Source organism: Neopelma chrysocephalum, unplaced genomic scaffold (assembly GCF_003984885.1).
Source record: "Neopelma chrysocephalum unplaced genomic scaffold, ASM398488v2 Primary Assembly neopelma1_96814, whole genome shotgun sequence".
In the NCBI taxonomy this organism is placed as follows: Eukaryota; Metazoa; Chordata; class Aves; order Passeriformes; family Pipridae; genus Neopelma; species Neopelma chrysocephalum.
Window position 1 is genome coordinate 749,335 of NW_020925458.1, and position 22,862 is coordinate 772,196.

Sequence of the window (22,862 nt, forward strand, 5' to 3'; positions counted from 1 at the left end):
CTTATTTTTTATAAGCTGAAGTGCAGTGTTGCTAAATACAGAATCTACAGCTTGTGCTTGAGTTCCTTTTGTGAAGTTTGATTCAGATGTGTGAATGACAAGTGGTGATCTTGAAGAAATCTTTTCATGCAGATTTCAGGATTCTGGGTTTGAATTAAGGTTGATTACAAGATTGAGATGTACTTTGTAATTGTTTTCCCTAGCATTAAGTGACTATGACTCCTCAGAAAATTAAACTGCATTTTTATTTTAGCAATGTGTGTTGTTAGTGAATTTGTGAACATCTGAATACATAGGTAATTCGTCATAATAGCATACTGAAATCTATGACCCTTAGTGTCTATAAATGACAGGTACTATTTTTGTGTTAACTGAGGTGTTACTTTTCAAGACAATTAGAATAATTGAATTCCTAGTATATGAAATAAGTACAATTAATAGGAGATCATAATGAAACGCAAGCTATTTATATCTGGCAGTTACTTCCAAATACAGTTGTAGAAATTTTGGTATGGTTATCAAGTTCTGATAGAGCTCTAAAGTCAGACCTACTTCTGCTTGTTGTCAGGTTGCGGTTATAGATGCTTTCTTCTAAGTGGTGTAGGGATAGTGAACAAGAGGCAGAACAAGGTCTAGCATTTGCAGAAAGTAATTTCTATAGCTGTTTTGTCTCTTCTAGAATTTAAAATCCTCAGGAATGGCAAAAGAAACAGCCTTCATTGTAAAGTTTCAGGTGTTTTGTTTTTCTTTGGGCCACTTCTTGCAGTGTATGGTATACTTACGTTTTAGTATGTCTATTTTAAAAACAGAATGTAGTCTATCTCAGTGTGCTTTCTCTGGTGATATTGAATGTTTGTCTTACCTTCATGTTCTGTGTTCAGAAATCATCTGGATTTTGTTCCTGCTTTCCATAACTCATGTTGTGAATCAGTACTGTTACTGTTTCAGGCCAAGCCCCAGATATGAGTGTCTCCAATGCACAACAAAAGCTTCCGGCGCCCGCCCCTAGTGGGAGGCCTTCTCCTGCCCCCACTGCCACCCAGCCTGCTGCCACCATGCCTGGGCCCTCTGTACCACAGCCACCACCTGGACAACCTTCTCCCATTGTCCAGCTGCAGCAAAAACAGAATCGCATCAGCCCTATCCAGAAGCCACAAGGATTGGATCCTGTTGAAATACTCCAAGAACGTGAATATAGGTAAAAGCAAATAACAAGATTAAAATGCATATGCAGATTCTTGTTTTTCATATCCTCAACTGAAACTCCTTGCAATCAACTCCTGTAGTACCAGTAGCATAAAGTGAGTTTCCAGAGAGAAACTGCATCACAGAGAAGTACACAAACCGCAGACCAAACAATGATTTAATTTTTCCCCAAGTTATGAAGTGGTAAAATGTGCTGGCAGTATCATTGCAAACCACTTAAGTTTAAAACAAGCTCAAGGGCTCTGTTGGGTTAGTGTATTACTTGGATGGTGCAAACAATGAAAGTTGGGAAATCAAAATCCTTATAGTCTACAGAGAAATCAATTTAGTGCAGAAAGTTTTCAGTATTATAAACAAAAGGGAAGTTAGAAAAGAACAGTGAGGGTGGAAAGGCTGATGAGTTAGTGGCTACAGCAAAGTCAAATTTTATTAGGATGATGTGGTTGGCTGGCGACCAAAGAGTAGAGAGAATAATAAGAAAGCATAGGCAAGATTAAAAAATGTTACCAGGAAACATAATTATTAAAAATTGCCTCCTGAGTGAACTAGATAGATGGTGGAGTATATTTGTTAGGAAGTATAAAGGATGACATTTCTTTTGGAGTTAAAAAGGGACTTCCTTCCTCTTCTAATCAACAAGCTTCTTAAACAACTGACCTTGAGAATCTACTGGGCAGAAGGATTTTGACCTGCACTTAACATATGTTCCTGATGATCATTAATCAGAGGGAATTAATTGCACTTAGGGTATTTACTTGTTTTGGACTAATGATGCATCTTGCAGTTACTTTAACAATGAGTTTCTAGGGAAAGGTAGCCAAGGGGATGATGATCTCACAGAAGACTGGTTTAATGACTTTTTCTTTATGAAGATAAAACACCACAAAGTGTTTTGGAATGTCCAGAATTGAGGCCTTGATTCCAGAACAACATTTTGCATCAGATAATGCTTACGTAATTTATCAGCATGTTTTTGTTGTTATTCTGTCAGTCTTACGCTTATACCCTAGGACTGAATTGCTGTAACTGTCTCAGTGTGAGCAATCCCTATTTTCTAGCATCTTTTTCAGAAAGCTTGTAGAACACACCATTATACGGTCTACACTTGCTCTGACTGAAGAATTGTAGCACTAAATTCAACAAAGGATCATTTGACCAGTATGATATAACCTCAAATTGTTACTCTTCCTGTCTTTCCAGCCCTGCTCTTTTGCACTATTTGTGCCAGTCTATTATGCCTTAGTATGCATAAATGTAGGAAAGTGAAGAATGACAGAAAATAGCGGTGATGCTTTTAATAATTTAGAGAACTAGTTGCAGATACAGCATATCTATCAGTTTCTAAATACACTGACCTTCTTGGCAGAGTAAGTGAGATGAAAATTTAATAGGGATTCTGCAGCAGAAGAGTTTTATATTTTTATTTTTTTATGCCAGCATGTAGATAAAGATCCAAGCTTTTTTAATGTTGAACAACAGTGGTATTTGGTTTTGTTTTGAATACAAGAATACGTAGAATTCCATGAAGTCTTTTCATTAATTAAAACTGTGACATCAGACAAAAGCTTTGAAAGAAGCAGTTTAACAGCTTTGAATGGTGTTTTATTTAGGTTTAATATAGGCAAGTTTAATTCAGAAACATGATGCATTCACAATTTTTTAATGAAAAAGGAGTAGGAAAAAACCAATATAAACATTTGTATTCTGAAACCAGTGAGGTTATTGAAAGCTTTATGAAACAAGTGGCTCTTGAGATCTCATAGTAAAATGTTTTGATAAAGGGGCATTATACTTGGAAGTACTTTTTTCTAAGTACTTTGAAGTACTTAGAAAACTGTTTGAATTACACATTTCCATGAAAAGACAGAATTATCATGTAGGTATTTTAGAGATGCATATTTCAAACATACAGATAGACCCAAAGAGTAAAATTTTGGTCTGCTGCCTTATTATGGCAAAGTGTGAACTTCTAATTGGATGAACTTGGGAATTCTTGAAAGTTGCACATTAGATGTACTCAGTGCCTGAGCAGGGATAGAGTTACATTTTTTCACAGTAGCTTGTATGGGGCTGTATTTTGGATTTGTGCTGAAAATTATGTTGATAAGACACTGATGTTCTGGTTACTGCTGAGCAGTGCTTACACAGATTTGAGTTCTTGACACCTCCCCATCAGCAAGGAGGCTGGGAGTGCAGAAAAAGTTGGGAGGGGACACAGTTGGGCCAGCTGACCCCAGCTGATTACAGGGATGTTCTATACTTTATGATGTCATCATGCTCAGCAGGAAGAAGGTTGGCGGGGGCCTTGAGCTTAGGAACTGGCTGAGCATCGCCAGCCAGTGAAGAATTGGTGGTGAGCAATTGTTTTGATTTGCATCACATGTCTTTCTTGGGAAACTACAGGCCTGTCAGCCTGACCTCAGTGCCTGGCGAGGTTATGGAGCAGATCATCCTGAGTACAATCACACAGCACCTACACGATGGACAGGGAATCAGACCCAGACAGCATGGGTTTAGGAAGGGCAGGTCCTGTCTGACCAACCTGGTCTCCTTTTATGATCAGGTGACCCACCTGGTGGATGACGGGAAGGCTGTGGATGTGTCTACCTGGACTTCAGCCCCACAGCATACTCCTGAAAAAGCTGGCAGCCCACAGCTTGGACAGGGGCACTCTGTGCTGGGTTAGGAACTGGCTGGAGGGCCAGGCCCAGAGAGTGGTGGTGAATGGTGCTGCATCCAGTTGGCGGCCAGTCACTAGTGGTGTCCCCCAGGGATCAGTGTTGGGCCCAGTTCTATTTAATATCTTTATTGATGATTTAGATGAGGGGATTGAGTCCACCATTAGCAACTTTGCAGATGACACTAAGCTGGGGGGAACTGTTGATCAGCTGGAAGGCAGGAGGGCTCTGCAGAGGGACCTGGACAGGCTGGAGAGTTGGGCTGATTGCAACAGGATGAGGTTCAACAAGGCCAAGTGCTGGGTCCTGCCCTTTGGCCACAACAACCCCCTGCAGTGCTACAGGCTGGGGACAGAGTGGCTGGAGAGCAGCCAGGCAGAAAGGGACGTGGGAGTTTGGATTGACAGGAAGCTGAACATGAGCCAGCAGTGTGCCCAGGTGCCCAAGAAGGCCAATGGCATCCTGGCCTGGATCAGGAACAGTGTGGCCAAAAGGTCACTTCCCTGGAGGGGAAGTGAAGGGACTCGAGCACAAGTCCTATGAGGAGAGACTGTTTACCCTGGAGAAGAGGAGGCTCAGAGGAGATCTCATCACTCTCTACAACTTCCTGAAAGGAGGTTGTAGCCAGGTGGGGGTTGGTCTCTTTTCCCAGGGAACTATCAGCAAGACAAGAGGGCATGGTCTTAAGCTGTGCCAGGGGAGGTTTAGGTTAGATATTAGGAAGAAATTCTTTACAGAGAGGGTAATCAGGCATTGGAATGGGCTGCCCAGGGAAGTGGTGGATTCTCCATCCCTGGAGGTTTTTAAGATAAGACTGGATGTGGCACTTAGTGCCATGGCCTGGTAACCATGGCGGTGGTGTTGGATCAAGGGTTGGACTTGATTATCTCGGAGGTCCCTTCCAACCCAATTGATTCTATGATTCTATGATTTTATGGTTCTCTTCTTGCTACTTTTTTCCCCTCTCTTTCCTTACAATGTAGAAAAATTATTATTTTAAATTATTAAACTGTCTTTATCTCAATCCACAAGTTTCTTTCATCATTACTCTTACCCTTCTGATTCTTCCCGCCATTGTACTGGGAATGGGGGAAGAGTGAGGGAGCTGTCTGGTGGTGATTAAATTGCTGACCAGAGTTAAACCATCAGTGACTTGAACATGGTTTTCTGGACTAAGAATGTGAAGTGTGCCGCTGAAAAGACAATAATTTAGTGCCAGCTCATGGGCTATGTGATAAAATGTTAATTCTTGATGTGTTTGGCCATTTCTCTTGTTGTATGCACACCTCTAGTGCTTAACAGCAGATTTTTGTGGGAGGATCATGCTACCATATATACATTTTCATTTCATAAGGGATCATGTACATGATTTATATGTTAGAGCATGTTTTACACACAGAACAATATTGTAAACATGAAATATTTTAATTTTAGCTAAACTTTTGTAATTTTCCAAAATTGCATTTAATTTTTTTTCAAGTGATAGCTATTTGTTTTTCCTTTCATTGTTACTAGGGAGTTACATGGTTTGTTTCATCAAACAATTCATCAGATAGGCATTTAGAAGTACTTATAAGTTTATGTTTGTTAACCACATGTTAAATAGACGAGTACAGATGGAGAAACAGTAATGCAGGTATTAAAATATTGTGGAATCTGAAAAAGCTCTGAATCTAATGAAACATCGGCAGACTTTTTCTCCCTGTAAAGCCTTGATCTGACTATAAAAAGGGCCCCAGCGTATATTAACAAAGAGAAAGAAAATGAAAGTTAATGTTCCTGTCAAATTCACAGTTGTCCTGTGTTGTTGTGAAATGAGATTATATGATAATTGTTGTTAGTCTGTCTGTGACTAAAGGTGGATAAAAAGAAACATAGATACTTACAACTCTTATCAGTATAAGAAGTTTAAATGATTCTTGTGTGGAGAGCTGTTAAAGTTGTGTTCCTTTAAATCTGGTCAGAATGAAAAATTTGTATCATGCTGTAGTTGGTTGACCCTGGCTGGATACCAGACACTCACTGACACAGCTCTATCACTCCCTTTCTCAGTTGGACAGGGGAGAGAAAGTATCACAAAAGTTCATGAGTTGGGATAATGACAGGGAGAGATCACTCAGCAAGTACTATCACAGGCAAAAACATAGTCAAATTGGAGATACTAATTGAATTTATTACTATCAAAATCAGAGCAGGATAATGAGAGGTAAAATAAATCTTAAAAGCAGCTCTCCCCCATGCTTCCCTCCTTCCCAAGCTCTTCCTCCTCTCTCCCAGTGGGAAATAGGGATTATGGTCAATTCATCACAGGTTTTTGCTGATGCTGCTCAGGGAGAGGAGTCTTTCCCTTGCTCCAGCCTGGGGTCCTTCCAATGGGCGACAGTTCTCCATTAACTTCTCCAATGCGGGTCTATCCCACAGGCAACAGTTATCCATGAACTGCTGCAGTGTGGGTTGCTCTTCCATGGGGTTCCCCGCAGGGTCACAAATCCTACTAGGAAACGTGCTCCATTGTGGGCTCCTCTCTCCATGAGTCTGCAGGTACCTGCCAGGAGCCTGCTCCAGCGCCCATGATTTCACAACCCTGCCTTGAGCATCCACCTTCTCCAGCGTGGGTCAGCTCCACGGGCTGCAGGTGGATCTCTGCACCCCTGTGATCCTCCATGGACTGCAAGGGGACAGCCTGCCCAATAACTTTTTTTATTTCCTTCTTAAATATGTTATCACAGAGGCATTACTATTATTTCTGATTGGCACACCCTTGGCCAGTGGCACATCTGTCTTGGAGCTACCTTGCATTGGCTCTGCTGAATGTGGGGGATGGTTCTGGTATTTTGTCACAGAAGCCACCCCTGGAGCCCCCCTCACTACTAAAACCTGGCCTCACAAACCCAATATGCATGCTTTTATAAAACTTTCCTTAACACTTTCTTCAAAATAAAGTGCTGCTTTCTAATCTCACTGAATAGCTGTCTTAAAGATAATGATGTCTGTCATTTAAAGCTGTTCTATTTTGTTGAAAGCCTTTTTTCCACCTTCTCATTGCTAGTTAAAAAGTAATGCTAGTTTAAAAGTCCTGTGTAGATTGTACGTGATTTCTTTCTGTTACCTGCAAAGTATCTTCTTATGTATCTTCCTGGCTTACTGCTAGGCATTCCATGCCAGACAGATTTGAATGTAGAACCGTAACCTCTGCTGTTGACCCCAGTTAATGAGGAAGGGATGTGCCTCACTCGTTTTGCAAAGAGATCTCTGTGTAGATTCCCTAACCACTTTCTACATGATGAATATAAAATCCTGAACTGCAAAGATTAATTAAGTACATCCTTTAAATGGTGAGGTTATATCCTTCAAATAATTACAAAAAGCATCTAGGAAAATTTTTTCTTTGGATTCTCTTTACCTAATAGCTATTAACATTTTTCCATGAAGATAGCCACAGTCCAACAAACTGCAGTGATTCTCTTTAAAGACTACAAGGTGGCTGTTGGGAGAAACACCTCAATGTCTGTTACAAAATTCTTTTAAAAATCCTACTGACTACTGAAGAAAACATGATTACTATTGCTACTATTGTTAGTAGCTTAGAAGTATATATTATATACTAGGAAAGTATGAAATTAAACTTCAAAATATGTTCCTTTTTTTTTTGTTTGTTTCATTTATGTAACCCATCCAGCTGCCATTTTTCATTATTCTTCCATAGATTTTCATTAGTAGTAAAAGTTTTTTGTTCATTTTAATAGAGAACTGGCCTGATTTTCACTCAAGAGTTTTCTGAAGTAATATCTCTACTGACTTAGAAATACTGATTTTTTTTTTGTTCCCGTTCCTTCCCCCTCCTGGGTTATAAAAGCATAGAAGTGTCGTTGTTTTTAGTTCAGTGCAGAACATTTCAACATATGAAGGAAAACAGTTGAAGGAAAGTTACCCTGAAAATACTAATCTGCCTTATAATTTAATAATTAAATTTCATGTGCATTTATTTCTGATCAGCTTTTTTATAAACTCAAATTGAGAAAAACAAAGAAAATATTAGCACTGTGAAGGATCTTTTTTCTGTATGGGTGTGGACTGCATAGTGTGATGATGGGACATAATAAACACGCTCTATGAGCTTTGATTATGTTTAGCCATATCTCAAGAAATATGTGTATTTGGATTTTTATTAATAATTTTGATGACAGAAATGTACAACCCAACCCAACTTTGGCAATTGCTTGAATTTCTACTGTGTAAACTTTTACGTTAGCAGGCACTTCCACATATTTTGTACCTGGAGTTAAAGTAACAAACCAATTCTGACAGAACTAGTAAGTCATTTCAGTTCCATGTTTGTTTGGAAGTGACTCTTACTGTTAGTTACCAAAAATGGTAAGGTGTGTTGGAAGAACCTAAATTAACTTTTTTGTGCTCATCCTCATGTATAGTACAAGAAGAAACACTCAATGCTAAGAAGAATGAAAAAATAAATTGAAAATTGAAAATTTTGGTTGCTTTACTAAGTTCACAACTCAAAAGAGAGGTTTGGAAAGGTTGTGACTGCTCTCTTAGGGTTTCACTAAAGTCAGGGAAACTGCAACTTGGTTATAACTGTTTTGTAGGTGATAGCTTCAGGAGAAACCTTGCAGCTGTTTGGGAAGGGAAAAACAGTAATAAATAATTGTTGTGATGCATGGTTGCATCCATGTGTGGAGAAGCAACAGGTAGAGCACGCATCAGCGATTTAGAACAGCATTCTTCTCTTACATCTTGGCTGCTTTTATATATGAATGTACGCTGCAGAATCAGAATCACAGAATATACCGTGTTGGTACATTTAGTCTGCAAGAAACCACTTAATTCTCAAGACTTTGCATCCTTAGGTGCACTGAAATCTGTTCTTACTGACTGGAATGCCCAGTGACAGATGAAATTGTACAAAATGTGACCTTTTTTTAGTGTAGTACATATACTGGAAATAAGAAAATAAGCCAATATCATTTTCTGAATGAAGACTTCTGCAAGAATAATGGGTCTGGACAAATATTTGCAGCTTTTAATGGAACTTTCTCTAACTAGGAACTAACTCTTCCTGATTCATTTTTCAGTCTCTATGAAAAACATTACTAATGTAATTCTGCTTCAGTTTTTTGCTCTCTTGAAGACAGCAACTTTCTGTCCTGCAGTAATGCAGCATTGCATCCTTTTTGTTGTTCCAGGAACTTAAGAATTCTTCTGATAATATTAAAATAGAAAACCCCCCAAGTTCTGTCTGTCTTGTCGATTACTCTCTCTTTCTCTCTTGAATTTGCAAATAAATGCAAAAAAAGCTGGTAAAGGAGTAGTGTAATAGAATTTGATTTATAGTGTAGCAGTTATGTAGCTGTGAATACTAGCAAACTTTTTGTTTGTCAATAAAATAATGAAGTAGAATTCCAGATATTAAGGGAAGTGCTCTCTATGTCATCACTGACTACAGTGTGCATAAAACAATATATCAAAGAAGCTTGAAAGCAGAATCCTGAATAGTATGTGTAAAATGAAATTCCCAAGTTTCTTTTCACATACCTAGTTTTAGTGAAAATGAAAAGAAAGGCCAAAGGACCTATTCATTATTTGATAATTTATTTTCATAGTGAGAAAGGATACCCAGTGTCATTTCTGCAAAATCTGTTGGTTCAGACATATAAATGTTTAAGATAATTTGTCTATTTTTACAATATAATTTTTATCATAAAATTTTAGTAACAACTTGCATATTTTTCCTGGTATCTTATCCAATTTTCTATTTGATTAGGCTTCAGGCTCGAATTGCTCACAGAATCCAGGAATTGGAGAACTTGCCTGGTTCCCTGCCTCCTGATCTGCGAACCAAAGCTACAGTGGAGTTGAAGGCACTTAGATTACTGAACTTCCAGCGCCAGGTAATGCCTTTTACTTGAGAAAAATTTTCATAGCAGTCACAACCAAACATGTTTGTGTAGCAAAGAGAAAACTGGAAAGAGATTTTGCAGCAGTGCTAAACCTAAGGCGATTTTCCATGAGAGCAAACTTAGCCAACAACCAAGTCACAGAAATGTTATATTTTATTTTTTAATTAACTCAAATATTTTTTTGTTAATAAAAATGTGCAAGTATTCTTTTCACTTCCTGCTTTATCACAGAATCCCACAGAATCACAGAATATTCTGAGTTGAAAGGAATCGCAAGGATCATCGATTTATCTTCCAGTCTGAAGTATAACCGTAGAACTGTGTCTTTCATAATGAACATAGCATTGGCACAAAACCAAAATAAGTGCTGGACAGGCTGCAAGCTGGTTTTAGCACAGATCTCAATAGACACATCTTTCTGGACATACTTCATATATGAATCTCCTTGTTTTAAGAAGAGTTGTATGTTGGTGGGGTGTTTGTGGTATTTCTCTGTGATCTGTTTTCAAGATTTCTGCTGTGGCACAGACTTTGAAAATTAGGCATAACAAGATCACATGGAAGATTTAAGTTGTGTGTTGAGTGCACGTATCAGCAAATGAATTTTAGAAAAAGAATCACACTGCCAGACTCTTCTGGGCCTCTTGCTGTTGGCTTTTACAGCTGGTTTGGAAGAACAGAGAGAGATGCAGTTTGGCAAGTCAAGCAAAATACTTCTGACAGAAGCCTTGGCAGTAGTTATACCGTGATGTCCAACTCTTCCTTCCTTCTGCCCTTGGCACTCCTTTGTAATGAAGTTTTGTCAGAGGTCAGATGAAAAGCAGCAGGCTTTTCCCTGCTCCACTGCTGGCAATACTCTTCCAAGCCCTTTATATTTGCCTCTCTCACCTGTCTTCTTTGCAACTGGCAATGAAACAAGTTGTCAGCTGTGTTCAGGTGCAGCACTAGAAAAGGTGTTATGTATCTGGTTCATTTGTGTTTTACATTGATGGTATAAGATCTTGGCTGGCCGTTTTCATTGCAGCAGGACAGTTGTTTCCAGCGTCTTGTAAAGTGGGAAGAAACAATGATTAAGAGGGATTAGCACCTTTGGCCGTTCTGTGGAGGCTTAAGATTTCTTTAGGGAAACAGAAGTAGCTTTTGCAACTGTATAAATGCTGTATCTTTTCAGAACTGTAATGAAAAGGGAAGAGGAGGCTGGGATATGTTTAGGACTATTATTGTTCTGCCATAACAGTGTTTAAAGTTGTTTCTCCATGTATTAAAAATTATTCTGGTTTTTGAGTGATTTGGGTTTTTTTCCCCACTGGTAGCTAAGACAAGAGGTAGTGGCCTGCATGCGTCGTGACACAACACTAGAGACAGCACTGAACTCCAAAGCCTATAAACGAAGCAAGCGCCAGACTTTGAGGGAGGCCCGCATGACAGAAAAACTTGAGAAGCAGCAGAAGATAGAACAGGAGAGGAAGCGTAGGCAGAAGCACCAGGTATTTTAACTTAGTAGGTGTTTGCCCCATGGCAAAAATGCGCCTTGATTTGTGATGTGGGTCTTCCCTTTCACATATCTTATATACCTTTGGAGTTTTTTGACTAAAAAAACTCCCAACTGATGTGATAAGTAATTGGAAAATTATAAGATTGGAACTTCTTTATTTCTGATGTCAATCCAGTGCTATGTCAAAGTGCCTGCACTAACTTGTTTCTCTTTCTAGGAATACCTGAATAGCATACTGCAGCATGCTAAAGATTTTAAAGAGTACCACCGATCAGTCGCTGGGAAAATTCAGAAACTTTCTAAGGCTGTGGCAACTTGGCATGCCAACACTGAACGAGAGCAGAAAAAAGAAACTGAGAGAATTGAGAAAGAAAGAATGAGGAGACTAATGGTAAGGAGTAGAGGAAGGAATATGGTTATTTTAGTTAAAATTATGTACTGTATTGTTTTAATATCCTTATACAGTCTCAGTCACACCCGTGTGTTTCCTTTGCAAAGTACTCTGTAATGCAAAAAGTATAAATCTAAAACTGGCACAGTTTGTTTATTTATGTTTCTGTTGATGGTAATGAATGTGATATTGTTCAATTTAGCATATAGCTCCTTCTTCTTTAAGGTTTTTGTATAGGAATAATTGGAGTTTTTTAGTGACATGAAAACAACACAGCGACTTCTGAATAACGTCAGCTTAATCTCATTAACTTCATATCTTAACACTGTTATATAGTTGCAATGGTATTGGTCCATTTTACAAATACTGGACTGTGTTTTAATTCTAGGTTTATAGTTTTGAAGATTCCATATGATTCCATAATTTGTTCCGCAATTGCTCCGCAATTTTTACTTAAAGCTTTTCCCGCATGTGAAAATACCTAACCAATAGCGGTAATGCAGGTATCGAGAGTGAACAGTAGTCAGTTCTACCCGTTAATGCTTCAGGACCGTAGTCATTCCTATTTTATAATTTTCCTATCCGTAGACCTGCACAGTATCAGTTGTGTCATTGGACAGAGTAATATGGGCTTATGTGTAATCATGTCTTTGCAGAACACTGTGGAAACAGTCAGGGGGCTGTCTGCATTTCAGGAGTTAAAATAATTCCAGAATTTAAAGTGTAGACAGATCAATGTGTACACACAAATACATTAGTGACTGGGGTTGGAAAAATTGCTTCATGACATTGGTTAGCTCTATTTTAACATGTTATTAACATTTTACCAATATAGAATGGAAAGGAAATTGACAAGCTTACTTCATAACTTGTGGCAGAAAACATTGAGTATCTAATAGAGGTGCAGATGTAAAGCAAAACGCTACTCCCTGTCCAGAATCTCTTCCCACCATGAACATGGACTGAACAGTTTGGTTTTAAAAATCACAAAATGAAATGTGGAGATAATTAAATGTAAAAATGATAAAAACCTTGAAATAAAAGTTCATGCAAAATGTAAGTTAAGAACCTGCATAAGAGAATAACAAATATGTAGACCCTAGAGCATTCTTAAAAATTACATAGTAATCAGATCTATAGAGCTTTTCTATAATTGGAGATAATCACCAGCAGTTTGTCTAACCCAGCTCATAAAATTGTTAATTATTAGCAAAAAAAGAGCTGATTTAAAATAAAAGTAATATTGGTATTTTAGAAATATTTTTGTACATTGTGAGGTTGAGCTTATATCAAATCAAATGTGCAGTATGATAAGTAATAAAGATATCCACTACTGGAAAATATGAAATAGATTTGAATGTCCAGAAATGGCGCAGTATACTAGTGCTTCCAGATAATCAATGCTTTCTCCTAAATAGCCTTCACCAAGACTGTGGTTAATTTCTTACCATACATACAGGACTTCACAGACATTTTCAGTTTAGTGTTTTGCATCTGCTGCTCAATTAAATTCTTCTGCAAAAGCAGTCTATGTGTTATGTTATTGGGGTTATTTTGCCTATTTAGTTTTAGTCCAGTAGTGATAAATTTTGAATTTGCAGATGTGTACTGGCATTTTTTTTAAAAATATCATCTGCTCTCAGATGCCTGGTATGGTTTGTGACAATGTGCTGTGTCTAAAACTTTTTGCATATCTTTTCAGGAATGTTGAAGTCATTCCACAAATTGCCCTTCATTTTCTGTGATTAGAAGTGGTGATTGTCCACAGCTCATTAATACTAATATATATATATATATATATGTCAGGTACAAGAATGGGCATTGGTATAATTTAGAAAAATACTGTCAAGACAAACTTAAATGTGTAGAAGAAGTACCTTGGCTAGATTACAAAGACTGTATTCAGTAGTATTAGTAATAACAACAATAGTAATGATAATTTATTTTTTCTGAAGACTTGGGTTTTGAGCATTGTAGTTTTGGTGACTTGAACATTACAACAGAATTTTGCAAACAGTTTTGCAAGCTCAGTTTGAACATTACAACTTTTCTTGCTAACTGTCTGCAGCTCTCGTGTCTCTCTAGAAAGGCAGGAGATCTCCAAGAGTGCTGTTTTTTGAAGTATTTCTTGCTCGTGTTCGTTTTTTTTAAGGCTTTGTATACTTCCCTTATTTGTTGTTTTAGCCAAAATTGAGAAAGGCACCTCTGCTGCTTTCCGTGTATTTTTCTGACATGCTACATTATATCTTCACAGCACATGAAAATAGTATTCCTGGTATGTCTTACTTCTAACAACACACACAGTTCCATAAGGATGCAGAAGTTGGCAGGAAGACTTAGAGATAGAGGTTATCTGGTGAATCATGTTTTTGATAGTGCCCTCTATCAAAGATGAAATAACACCAGAGTAGAACGATGGTAGATAAATCTGCCCCCAAAAATATTTTCACAGGATGCCTTAAATAAAATGGTCTGTATTCATACTGGAAAAAGGACTAAATGCAAGTTCACATCCAGCTCCCATATGGGTTCTTCCTCTTGCTGGGCTACCCGTCTTCATGTCTTTGAAAGGTCATCTCTATAGGAGACTCATCAAGCATCTCCATCTGCCTGATGGAGCATTGATTTTATTTTCCTCCCTTGCCTGTCAAAACTGCTGTAGATTTTTTCAGTCCTGAGAGTAGGAATTATGTAGAATTATGGAGTCTCTGAATCTCAGAGTCACTCAGGCTGTCAGGGAGCTCTTTAGACCAACCACCGTCTCAAAACAGTGTTAACATCGAGTTCCAAATGGGTTTCTCAAGGCTTTTTTAGTCATGTCTTGAAAACCTCTAACATCAGAAATGGCAAAACTTCTCTGCCTGTTCAGGTCCTTCTGAGGTGCAGCCGAACCCTCAAGCATATTGACTGGTATCCCCCAGTTTCATTTCATCTGCAAACTTGACTGGAGTGCCCTCCATCCCTTCCTCTGTGTCACTGATAGACATGTTAAACAAAATGTGACCCAGGATAGACCCCTCTCATTTCCCTCTTACTGTTTTCAGATGAAGTATGACCCTCTGCCACTGCGGAGAGGGACTTGGGGGTGTTGGTGGATGAAAAGGTGAGCAGGACCCAGCAATATGTGATTGCAGCCCAGAAAGCCAACCATATCATGGGCTGCATGAGAAGAAGCGTGGGCAGCAGGTTGAGGGAGGTGATTTACCTCCTCTATTCTGCCCATGGGAGACCCCATCTGGAGTACTGTGTCAGCGTCTGGCATCTCCAGCATAAGACAAAATGTAGACCTGTTGGAGCAAGTCCAGATGAGGGCCATGAAGATGATCAGAGGACTGGAGCACTTCTCCTGTGAGGAGAGGCTGAGAAAGTTGGGGTTGTGCAGTCTGGGGAGGGCTCTGGGGAGACTTGTGGCAGCCTTCCAATCCTTAAGAGAGCCTGTAAGAAAGCCGGAGAGGGACTTTTTACATAGGCATACAGTGCTAGAACAAGGGTTAATCGTTCTTTGGCACTGTCCCCCACAAGATTGTCCTGGAGAAACTGGCTGCTCATAGTGTGGACAGGTGCACTGTTTGGGGGTGAAAAACTGGCCAGATGGCCAGAGAGAATGGTGGTGAATGGAGTTACATCCAGCTGACAGCTGGCCGCCAGTGGGGTTCCCCAAGGCTCAGTACTAAGGGCAGTTCTGTTTGATACCTTTATCAATGATCTGGAGGAGGACACCCTCAGTCAGTTTGCAGAGGACACCAAGTCAGGCAGGAGTGTTGGTCTGTTGGTGGTAGGAAGGCTCCACAGAGATATCTGGACAGGCTGGATCAGTGGGCCAAGGCCAGTGGTATGGGATTCAACAAGGCCAAGTGCCAGGTCCTACCCTTGGGTCACAACAACCCCAGGCAGCACTACAGGCTGGGAGGGGAGTGACTGGAAAGCTCCCTGGTGGAAAACGACCTCAGAGTGCTGGTCAAAAGCAGCTGAACGTGATCCATCAGTGTGCCCAAGTGGCCAAGAAGACCAGTGACATCTTGGCCTGTATCAGCAATAGTGTGTCCCGCAGGACCAGAGCAGAAAGTGTCCCTTTGTGCTTGGCACTGGTGAGGCTGCCCTTCAAAAGCTCTGTTCAGTTTTGGGTACAGTGAGGTGCTGGATTCTGTCCAGAAAAGGGAAATGGAGCTGGTGAAGGGTCTGGAGCACAAGTCTTAGGAAGAGCAGCTGAGGGAGCTGAGGTTAATTAACCGGGAGAAGAGGGAGACTCAGCAGAGTCCTTAACCACCTCAAAGTAAGTCGTAGCAAGATGGAGATTGGTCTCTTCTCCCAGGTAACAAGTGATAGGACAAGCAGAAATGGCCTCGAGTTGTGACAGGGGAGGTTTAGATTGGATTTTAGGAGAAGATTCTTCACTGAAAGGGTGGTCAAGCATTTGAATAGACTGCCTGGGGAGATTCAAAAAACATCACTCAAGACTTGCATATCTACTGACTTCCTTACCCTCACTAGTACGTAAACAGAAAGCTGCTTTTGTTGAAAGCAAACAGACTTTCTGGAATCACAGAATATTCTAAATTGGATGGACCCACAAGAATCATTGAGTCCAACTCTTAAGTGAATGGTCTATAGAGGGATCAAACCCATGACCTTAGGGTTCTCACGGTCATTCAAGTGTGGTGCTTGGTGATATGGTTTAGTGGTGGACTTGGCAGTGTTGGGTTGATGGTTGGACTCCATGATCTTGGAGGTCTTCAAACCTTAATAATGATTCTGTGATTCTGTGGAAGAAAGTATGTTTTGAATAGGTATTAGGAAGAAAATCTTTGCTGTGATAGTGGTGAGACACTGGCACAGGCTGCCCAGAGAAGTTGTGGATGCCCCATCCCTGGAAGTGTTCAAGGCCAGGTTGGATGTGGTTTTGAGCAACCTGGTCTAGCAAAAGGTGACAAGGGAATTGGAACTAGATTATCGTCAAGGTCTCCACCAACCCATATGATTCTGTGGTCTGTTGATACAAATGTATCACCCTTTGGGTCTAATCATCCGGCAATTTCTTTACCCATCTAGCCATCCCTCTATGCAGATCATACTGACCTAAGATAGCACTTGCTTATTGAAATAGGAGTTAGATAGTGTTTCTTTGGAACCATGTCTGTCATGACTGACATCTATTTTGTATTGCTAGGCTGAAGATGAAGAAGGCTACCGTAAACTGATTGATCAAAAGAAAGATAGACGCCTGGCCTACCTCTTGCAGCAGACAGATGAGTATGTGGCTAACTTGACTAACCTAGTATGGGAGCATAAACAGGCACAAGCAGCCAAGGAGAAGAAGAAGCGGAGGAGAAGAAAGAAGGCAAGTAGATACAGCTAGTATTTTCAAGCCATTTCTTTTTCAAATCCAATTTTAACATTAATAAATATAGTGATGCCCAGTTGTCATACACATACCAACCAGAGTGTCTAAAAAATCTACACTGCCAAATTCTTAACACTGAGGGAACTCATCTCTCTCTCTCTCTCTCTCTCTCTCTCTCTCTCTCTCTCTCTCTCTCTCTGTTAAAATATGTATATGCTGTTGTAAACTCAAGGTGAGCAGGAGGCAGGAGTGTAAAATTCTGAGCTGTTAACATCAATTTCCTCATAACATTAATTTGCTCATAAAGTTTCTACAGGAGAAATTGAGACAGATGTGTAAGTTAGGATTAATGTAGCCAGAAAGGGTCCTGTGTATCAAAAATATATCCTATGAGGAAGGTGGGAAGAGTCTGGTTTGCTTAACTGTTTCGTGCAGGGCAACTATGTTACACTTCCGCATTCTGCACTTGGCTCAGTCCATTTTGTAGGACCATTGGAAATGAATACAGAGAAAAAACTTGGGTAGTTTTATATAGTAAGTGGGTAATTTGACAGTAGGATTGTTCGTTGTGCATTTTTAACCTTTAATTGAAACTTTTCAAAATTACCTTTCTTGGTATGAAATGTTTTACTCTGCAAGACAGACTTGTTGAAACTGAACCAGTGCAATTTTCAAAAAAATAATTCTGTGTGTGAAATAGTCATTAAGGAATGTTTTGACATTTTTTGTGACCTCAGAGTACCTTTCATCTCTTGCAGTATGGCTAAGAGGATTTTTATAATCAATTTCTGTGCCTGGGTTGCTACTAATTACCAATTGAAATATAAACATTATGTTTACAGGGTTTACTAGCAGCACTCAAAATATGCTAGTAAAAACCAGCATGTAAAAAATACTGATTTTGAACATTAATGCCTAAAAAAATAGTTCATGTTTTCTCCTGCCCTCTCAAAAACCTCTGTAATTTTTTTTGAGAGTATGTTCTTAACATAGAAACAATACCCTATGTACAAAGTTAAAATGTCATTTAAATGAGGTTCTTGACCTGTGCTACCAGTGAGAACAGGCCTGATTTAGTGTATAGAGTGCGCAGTAGAGATAGTAATTAATGAGACAGCATGTGGAATAAATGCACTCCTCTAATGAAAAGTAAGAATTTCTTTAATAATCTACATTTGTGATATGGTTCTCTTTCTGTGTCAGTTTAGTTGAAGTAACTCTGTTTCTGAAGAAACAGAGTATCTTCTGGCCACATCAATAAAGACATAGCTTTCTGTCACTGAAGTTAAAGGGAAATATGCCCCATATGTATTCAGTGTTTATAAAACCTAAAACCTAAAGGAAAATTAGCAAATAAAAATAAATCTCTGCTCTGTCTTGGTCATCTGCAGCTTTTTGTTTGTAATTACCTTCTTTCCAGCAATCTTCTGCTCATCTGTGAAGGATATAGGAGTTCACACAAATATGACCCTTTATTTTAATTTAGAATTCTGTGAATTTGTCATTGCATGGTGCAGAACTCATTGAAGTTAGTGGGCACAGTGCCTTTTTTCCAAGTCACACCATTTAGTCCTTACGCTTTTATGTTATGTAATCCACATAAAAGTTTGATCTACTGACACCAGTAGTTAATATTTTGCACTTACAGAGAAATGAGAAAAGAGAGTTCTTAGGATTTCCTCCTTGAAATGGCAATGAGGAAGTAGATGGTGAAGAAATACTTCTAATATTTGCCAGACTGACATTATAGAATATCCAAGTGAACCCTATGTTATTACTAAAACAAAATTTGAGATTAGTCCATTTTCCCTGTGGGATACAGTTTCTGGAATCTTTGATAGATTTTCCCTCTTTACTTTTTCCACATTTCTCTACTTGCATTTTCTGTCTCCAGCTCCCTACTGTAGTCATGGATTAGAAAAAAATATTCCATATGCAATTTTCGTCTGATAGGCGAGTTCAACTTGCTGTGCAGCCTTTCAGTATGGAGCCTATGCAGTAGATTTCCTGTTATTATTTCTCGTCAAGGATTAAATTGTCAATATTAAAGATACGTTTACATAATCCAAAATAAAAGTATGAGATATCTGTCATTATTTACATTTATCTTCTTAGTTATGTATGCTTCTACTTTCCAAAATTGTTTTTTAACTATAGGTTGTAAATGTTTTTGTTCTCCTAGGTTCTAGTCTTTGCACAGTGAACAGCACTGATGCTTACTGCTTTTCTGTGATTTGAGTTGTAAAATTCTTTGCCATTGCCTGTAGCTAAGCTGTAATAATCTGTATATTAGAGAGCAGTCTCATGTGCAAAAGAGTGGACCCCTGCCCTTGTTCGTCCAAGGAAAAAGTATCATCAGTCAATGTAGTGTGTTCAGCCAAGGCCAGATATGTGCTTTCATAACTTACTCTGCCCTGTTTATTTGAAGTCTTCAGTTCTGGTTCCTTTCTTTGACGGTAGACATACCTGCTGCCTAGAAATGCTGAAGCAAGCGGCCTTAAAGCTCATATTATTATTGTTCCTACGGGGTATCAGCTGTTGTGTTGATCAGAACCAATGACATTAGTGGGGCATGGTGAAATGTTTATAAACCTCTCCTGTATATTAAAGAATGTTACACTTCATAAACATTTTAAAGATTTTAGACTAGAATTAAGCCTAATCATGTCTCCATTTTTGGTAGTGCTAATGGAAGAGTAGTTAACAAAGATAATTAGGCATGTGCCCTGAAGTGTGAAGGCTGTGTGAAAGTAATAAGAATAACATTTTGTAAAATGAGGAATTGAATGATACCTGTTGCTACATGTTCATTTGAAGTTCATGCCTTGGATAGTGGACTTCAATGGCAAAGAAAAAGGCTCAAGACTTGGTCTGAACCAGATATTAAGGATTATCTCAATATTCAGAAGTCCAGCTATTCCTCAGATATACTTCTTAAAAAAAAAAGAAATAACTAGATAATCTACATTTATCACATACGTTAACAGTACTTGAAAGTTGTTTATCTCTAAAACACAATTTAAGAGATCTGTTCTTGTTTTTAGCATGATCTGTTTACATTGGTATCCAAAATAATACTTTGCTGTAGTGCTGTGAACTCATCACTGTGTAATAAGCAGAAGCTGTATAATATCCTTTCTTTCTCAGAATTGTTTGAATAAAGAGGCAGACTATGTCTTTCATTTCCTCATTTTTAAGTAGGGTAAATGAGGACAGGCTTTGAGGAAGATACTGCTTATTTCCTAGGGGTGTGCCTGCGAAGAAAAAAAATGTAGCTTACTCCAGTGAAGAACTCTAGGATTCTTTTTGTTTGTAATTTGAGTAGTTGTTATTTTCACATAATTAGGATATAGTGTAAAAAACTCCCAAAATTCTCCTTCTAATTAGTTGTCAGACCAAAAAAAACCAAAGTATGTACCCAAGATAAAAGTGCCCTGCATGAATTTACAATCTGTGATATCTGCCGACACTTTCAAAACAGAGATTAAGGCAGTTTAGAGGAAATTAATAGTAAATCACATGAAAATAAATACATATTTTATTTACATTAGAGCAATGTATAAGCAACTGAACTCTAGGTCTGAACCAAAAAAATCAGTGGGCTAGCCACTTCTTAACATGCAGATTTATGACACTGACTACAGGTGTGTAGGTACCCTCTTAATACTAGTAAATGATTTATGTGTGGTAGTAACTCTATGCCTATCTCTATCCATATCTGTCACACCTTAAATAGTATGAATCCTAGGCTGTTCAGAAATATGTTGCTGACATCATATATCGTATTATTTCTGTACTTGTATTCTGACTATGATATTTTTCAAATCTCCATTTGTTGTAGAAGGCTGAAGAAAATGCAGAAGGAATGGCATCTGGTCTTGGTCCTGATGGAGAGGTATGAATTTTACAAGGGCTTTTTTTTATTGCTGTTGCTGGTTTTTTGTGGTTTTTTTTTTTTAGAAAAAAACAACTTCCTGGTGATTTTTTTTGTGTGTCATTGCTATAACTTTAAAAAAAAATCATGACCACAAATGTTATAAAAGTTGTTGTTTATAACCAGGAATAAAATTACCTAGATTACATTTATGCTAGCCTGTCACTATTTAGAAAGTTGAAGACTAAAAGAAAAAATATATTGAGTCTATCACTGTGTATGCTGAAGTCTCCCTCTTAACTTTGTAATATGCTTAAAATAAGTGGTTTTCTTACAGTCTATGTACAGGCAATTTACTTCCTCATACAAGACCATATAGTCTGTCTTCTCATCTTTATAAAAATACATTGTTGACATTGCATGTAATCACCTTTCAGTCACAATCCAGAATATAGCATTATGATGGATTAAGACATCTGAACACTTTCTTCCTCAGAAGCGAGTGGAAATGAATGATTTTTCTCTGTCATTCTTTGAATAATATTTTTCATTCAGTAGCAGAGCATATGCTAACAGAACTATTCTGTTAGTGCAGTTTTTGTATTTAATTTAATTTTTCTATAAAGACTTTAGAATTGTATTTATTGTTTTACTTCTGGTCTTTTTTGTACTTGCAAGTGGTACTTATAATATAGTTAAAGAGTTTTACCGGAATACTTTAATATACTTATGGTTGCACAAGGAAAATGCACATAACATTCCCATAACTTTAGTATTTATGGAAATGGCCTAAGTTTTATACTTTGTCAGTCAGTGTATTTATAACTGTTCAGAATTAGTATTTGTTGCTCATGAATGTATGTATTTGGACAAGATTCTTCAGCAGAAACAGTACTAAAGGCAAAAAGGTTTCAAAGTAAAAAATCTGTGATTAAACAGGACAAAGAAATAACAGAAAAATAATTATACTGCTCTGGTTTTGTTAGAGCACCAGAATAAGTAAAAGATTTTGTTTGTGCAAGTGCTTCATCAGCTTAGTTGAATAAGCTAGGACAATGAATCTTTAAAATAGGCCTTTACTTAAAAAGTTAACTAAATTGTTACAGCCTTGTTTCTCAGTAAAAAGCAAAAAGGTCATAAGGTCACTGTATGTTTTCTGTTACAGATGTCCATTGGTATAAATAACAGGATTAAATGCCTGTAAGAATACATACCTTGTGTCTTGAGTCACAAAAACCAATAGTGTATTCTTTTCCATGCTGGTCTTACTAATTTACTTGGAATACTCTGATATATTTGTGGCTGTCACGTAGAATATGTTTCACACAGAAATACTATGACTCTGTGTTTGCTTGATAGTCACAGGCAAAAGTGTGGCTTGTAGTAACAAAACTTTACTGGTTGTTCAGAACTGGAATTTTGGAAGTCCTGTTAGTTCTTTTTGTTATGTAATGTAGGCATGAAGTTCAGTTGCCTTATGGTACAAAATTTCATTTGAATTTTTAGCCTATAGATGAGAGCAGTCAGATGAGTGACCTTCCTGTCAAAGTGACTCACACCGAAACAGGCAAAGTTCTTCTTGGACCAGAGGCACCAAAAGCAAGTCAGCTGGATGCTTGGCTGGAGATGAACCCTGGGTAAGTAGTTACCATACCAAGTAAGTTGTTTTTTTCTATTTGCATTGATATTTTTCATACACTTTTTTCTTGTTTACCTATTCTATTCTTTGTTTTATGTAAACTGAGTAGGAAATGTATTGAACCTAATCCCTCCTCTTGTTAACTGTAATTCATAATCTTTCTGTCATCTTTGTACAGCTATGAAGTTGCTCCCAGATCAGACAGTGAAGACGAAAGTGGCTCTGAATATGAGGAAGAGGTATGTATCTTTAAAAAAAAGACTATGACAAATAAAACAGTAAAAACAAGTACTTATTTCATGTGGTATTTTCCTGTTTTTCAT

At 38.2% G+C, this 22,862-nt stretch overlaps 1 protein-coding gene across 3 annotated transcripts in view; it reads left to right on the forward strand.

The window, feature by feature from the left end:
- The window catches only part of SMARCA2 (SWI/SNF related, matrix associated, actin dependent regulator of chromatin, subfamily a, member 2), a 118,768-nt gene that overhangs the window by 33,884 nt on the left and 62,022 nt on the right, over positions 1-22,862 (forward strand). For all 3 annotated transcript variants that reach the window (XM_027709658.1, XM_027709660.1, XM_027709659.1), the window contains 8 exons: positions 949-1,198; positions 9,664-9,790; positions 11,113-11,286; positions 11,512-11,685; positions 16,853-17,023; positions 20,868-20,921; positions 22,407-22,537; positions 22,718-22,778. In XM_027709658.1, coding sequence (XP_027565459.1) covers positions 949-1,198; positions 9,664-9,790; positions 11,113-11,286; positions 11,512-11,685; positions 16,853-17,023; positions 20,868-20,921; positions 22,407-22,537; positions 22,718-22,778 — 1,142 coding nt within the window. The remainder of the gene's footprint in view (positions 1-948; positions 1,199-9,663; positions 9,791-11,112; positions 11,287-11,511; positions 11,686-16,852; positions 17,024-20,867; positions 20,922-22,406; positions 22,538-22,717; positions 22,779-22,862) is intronic.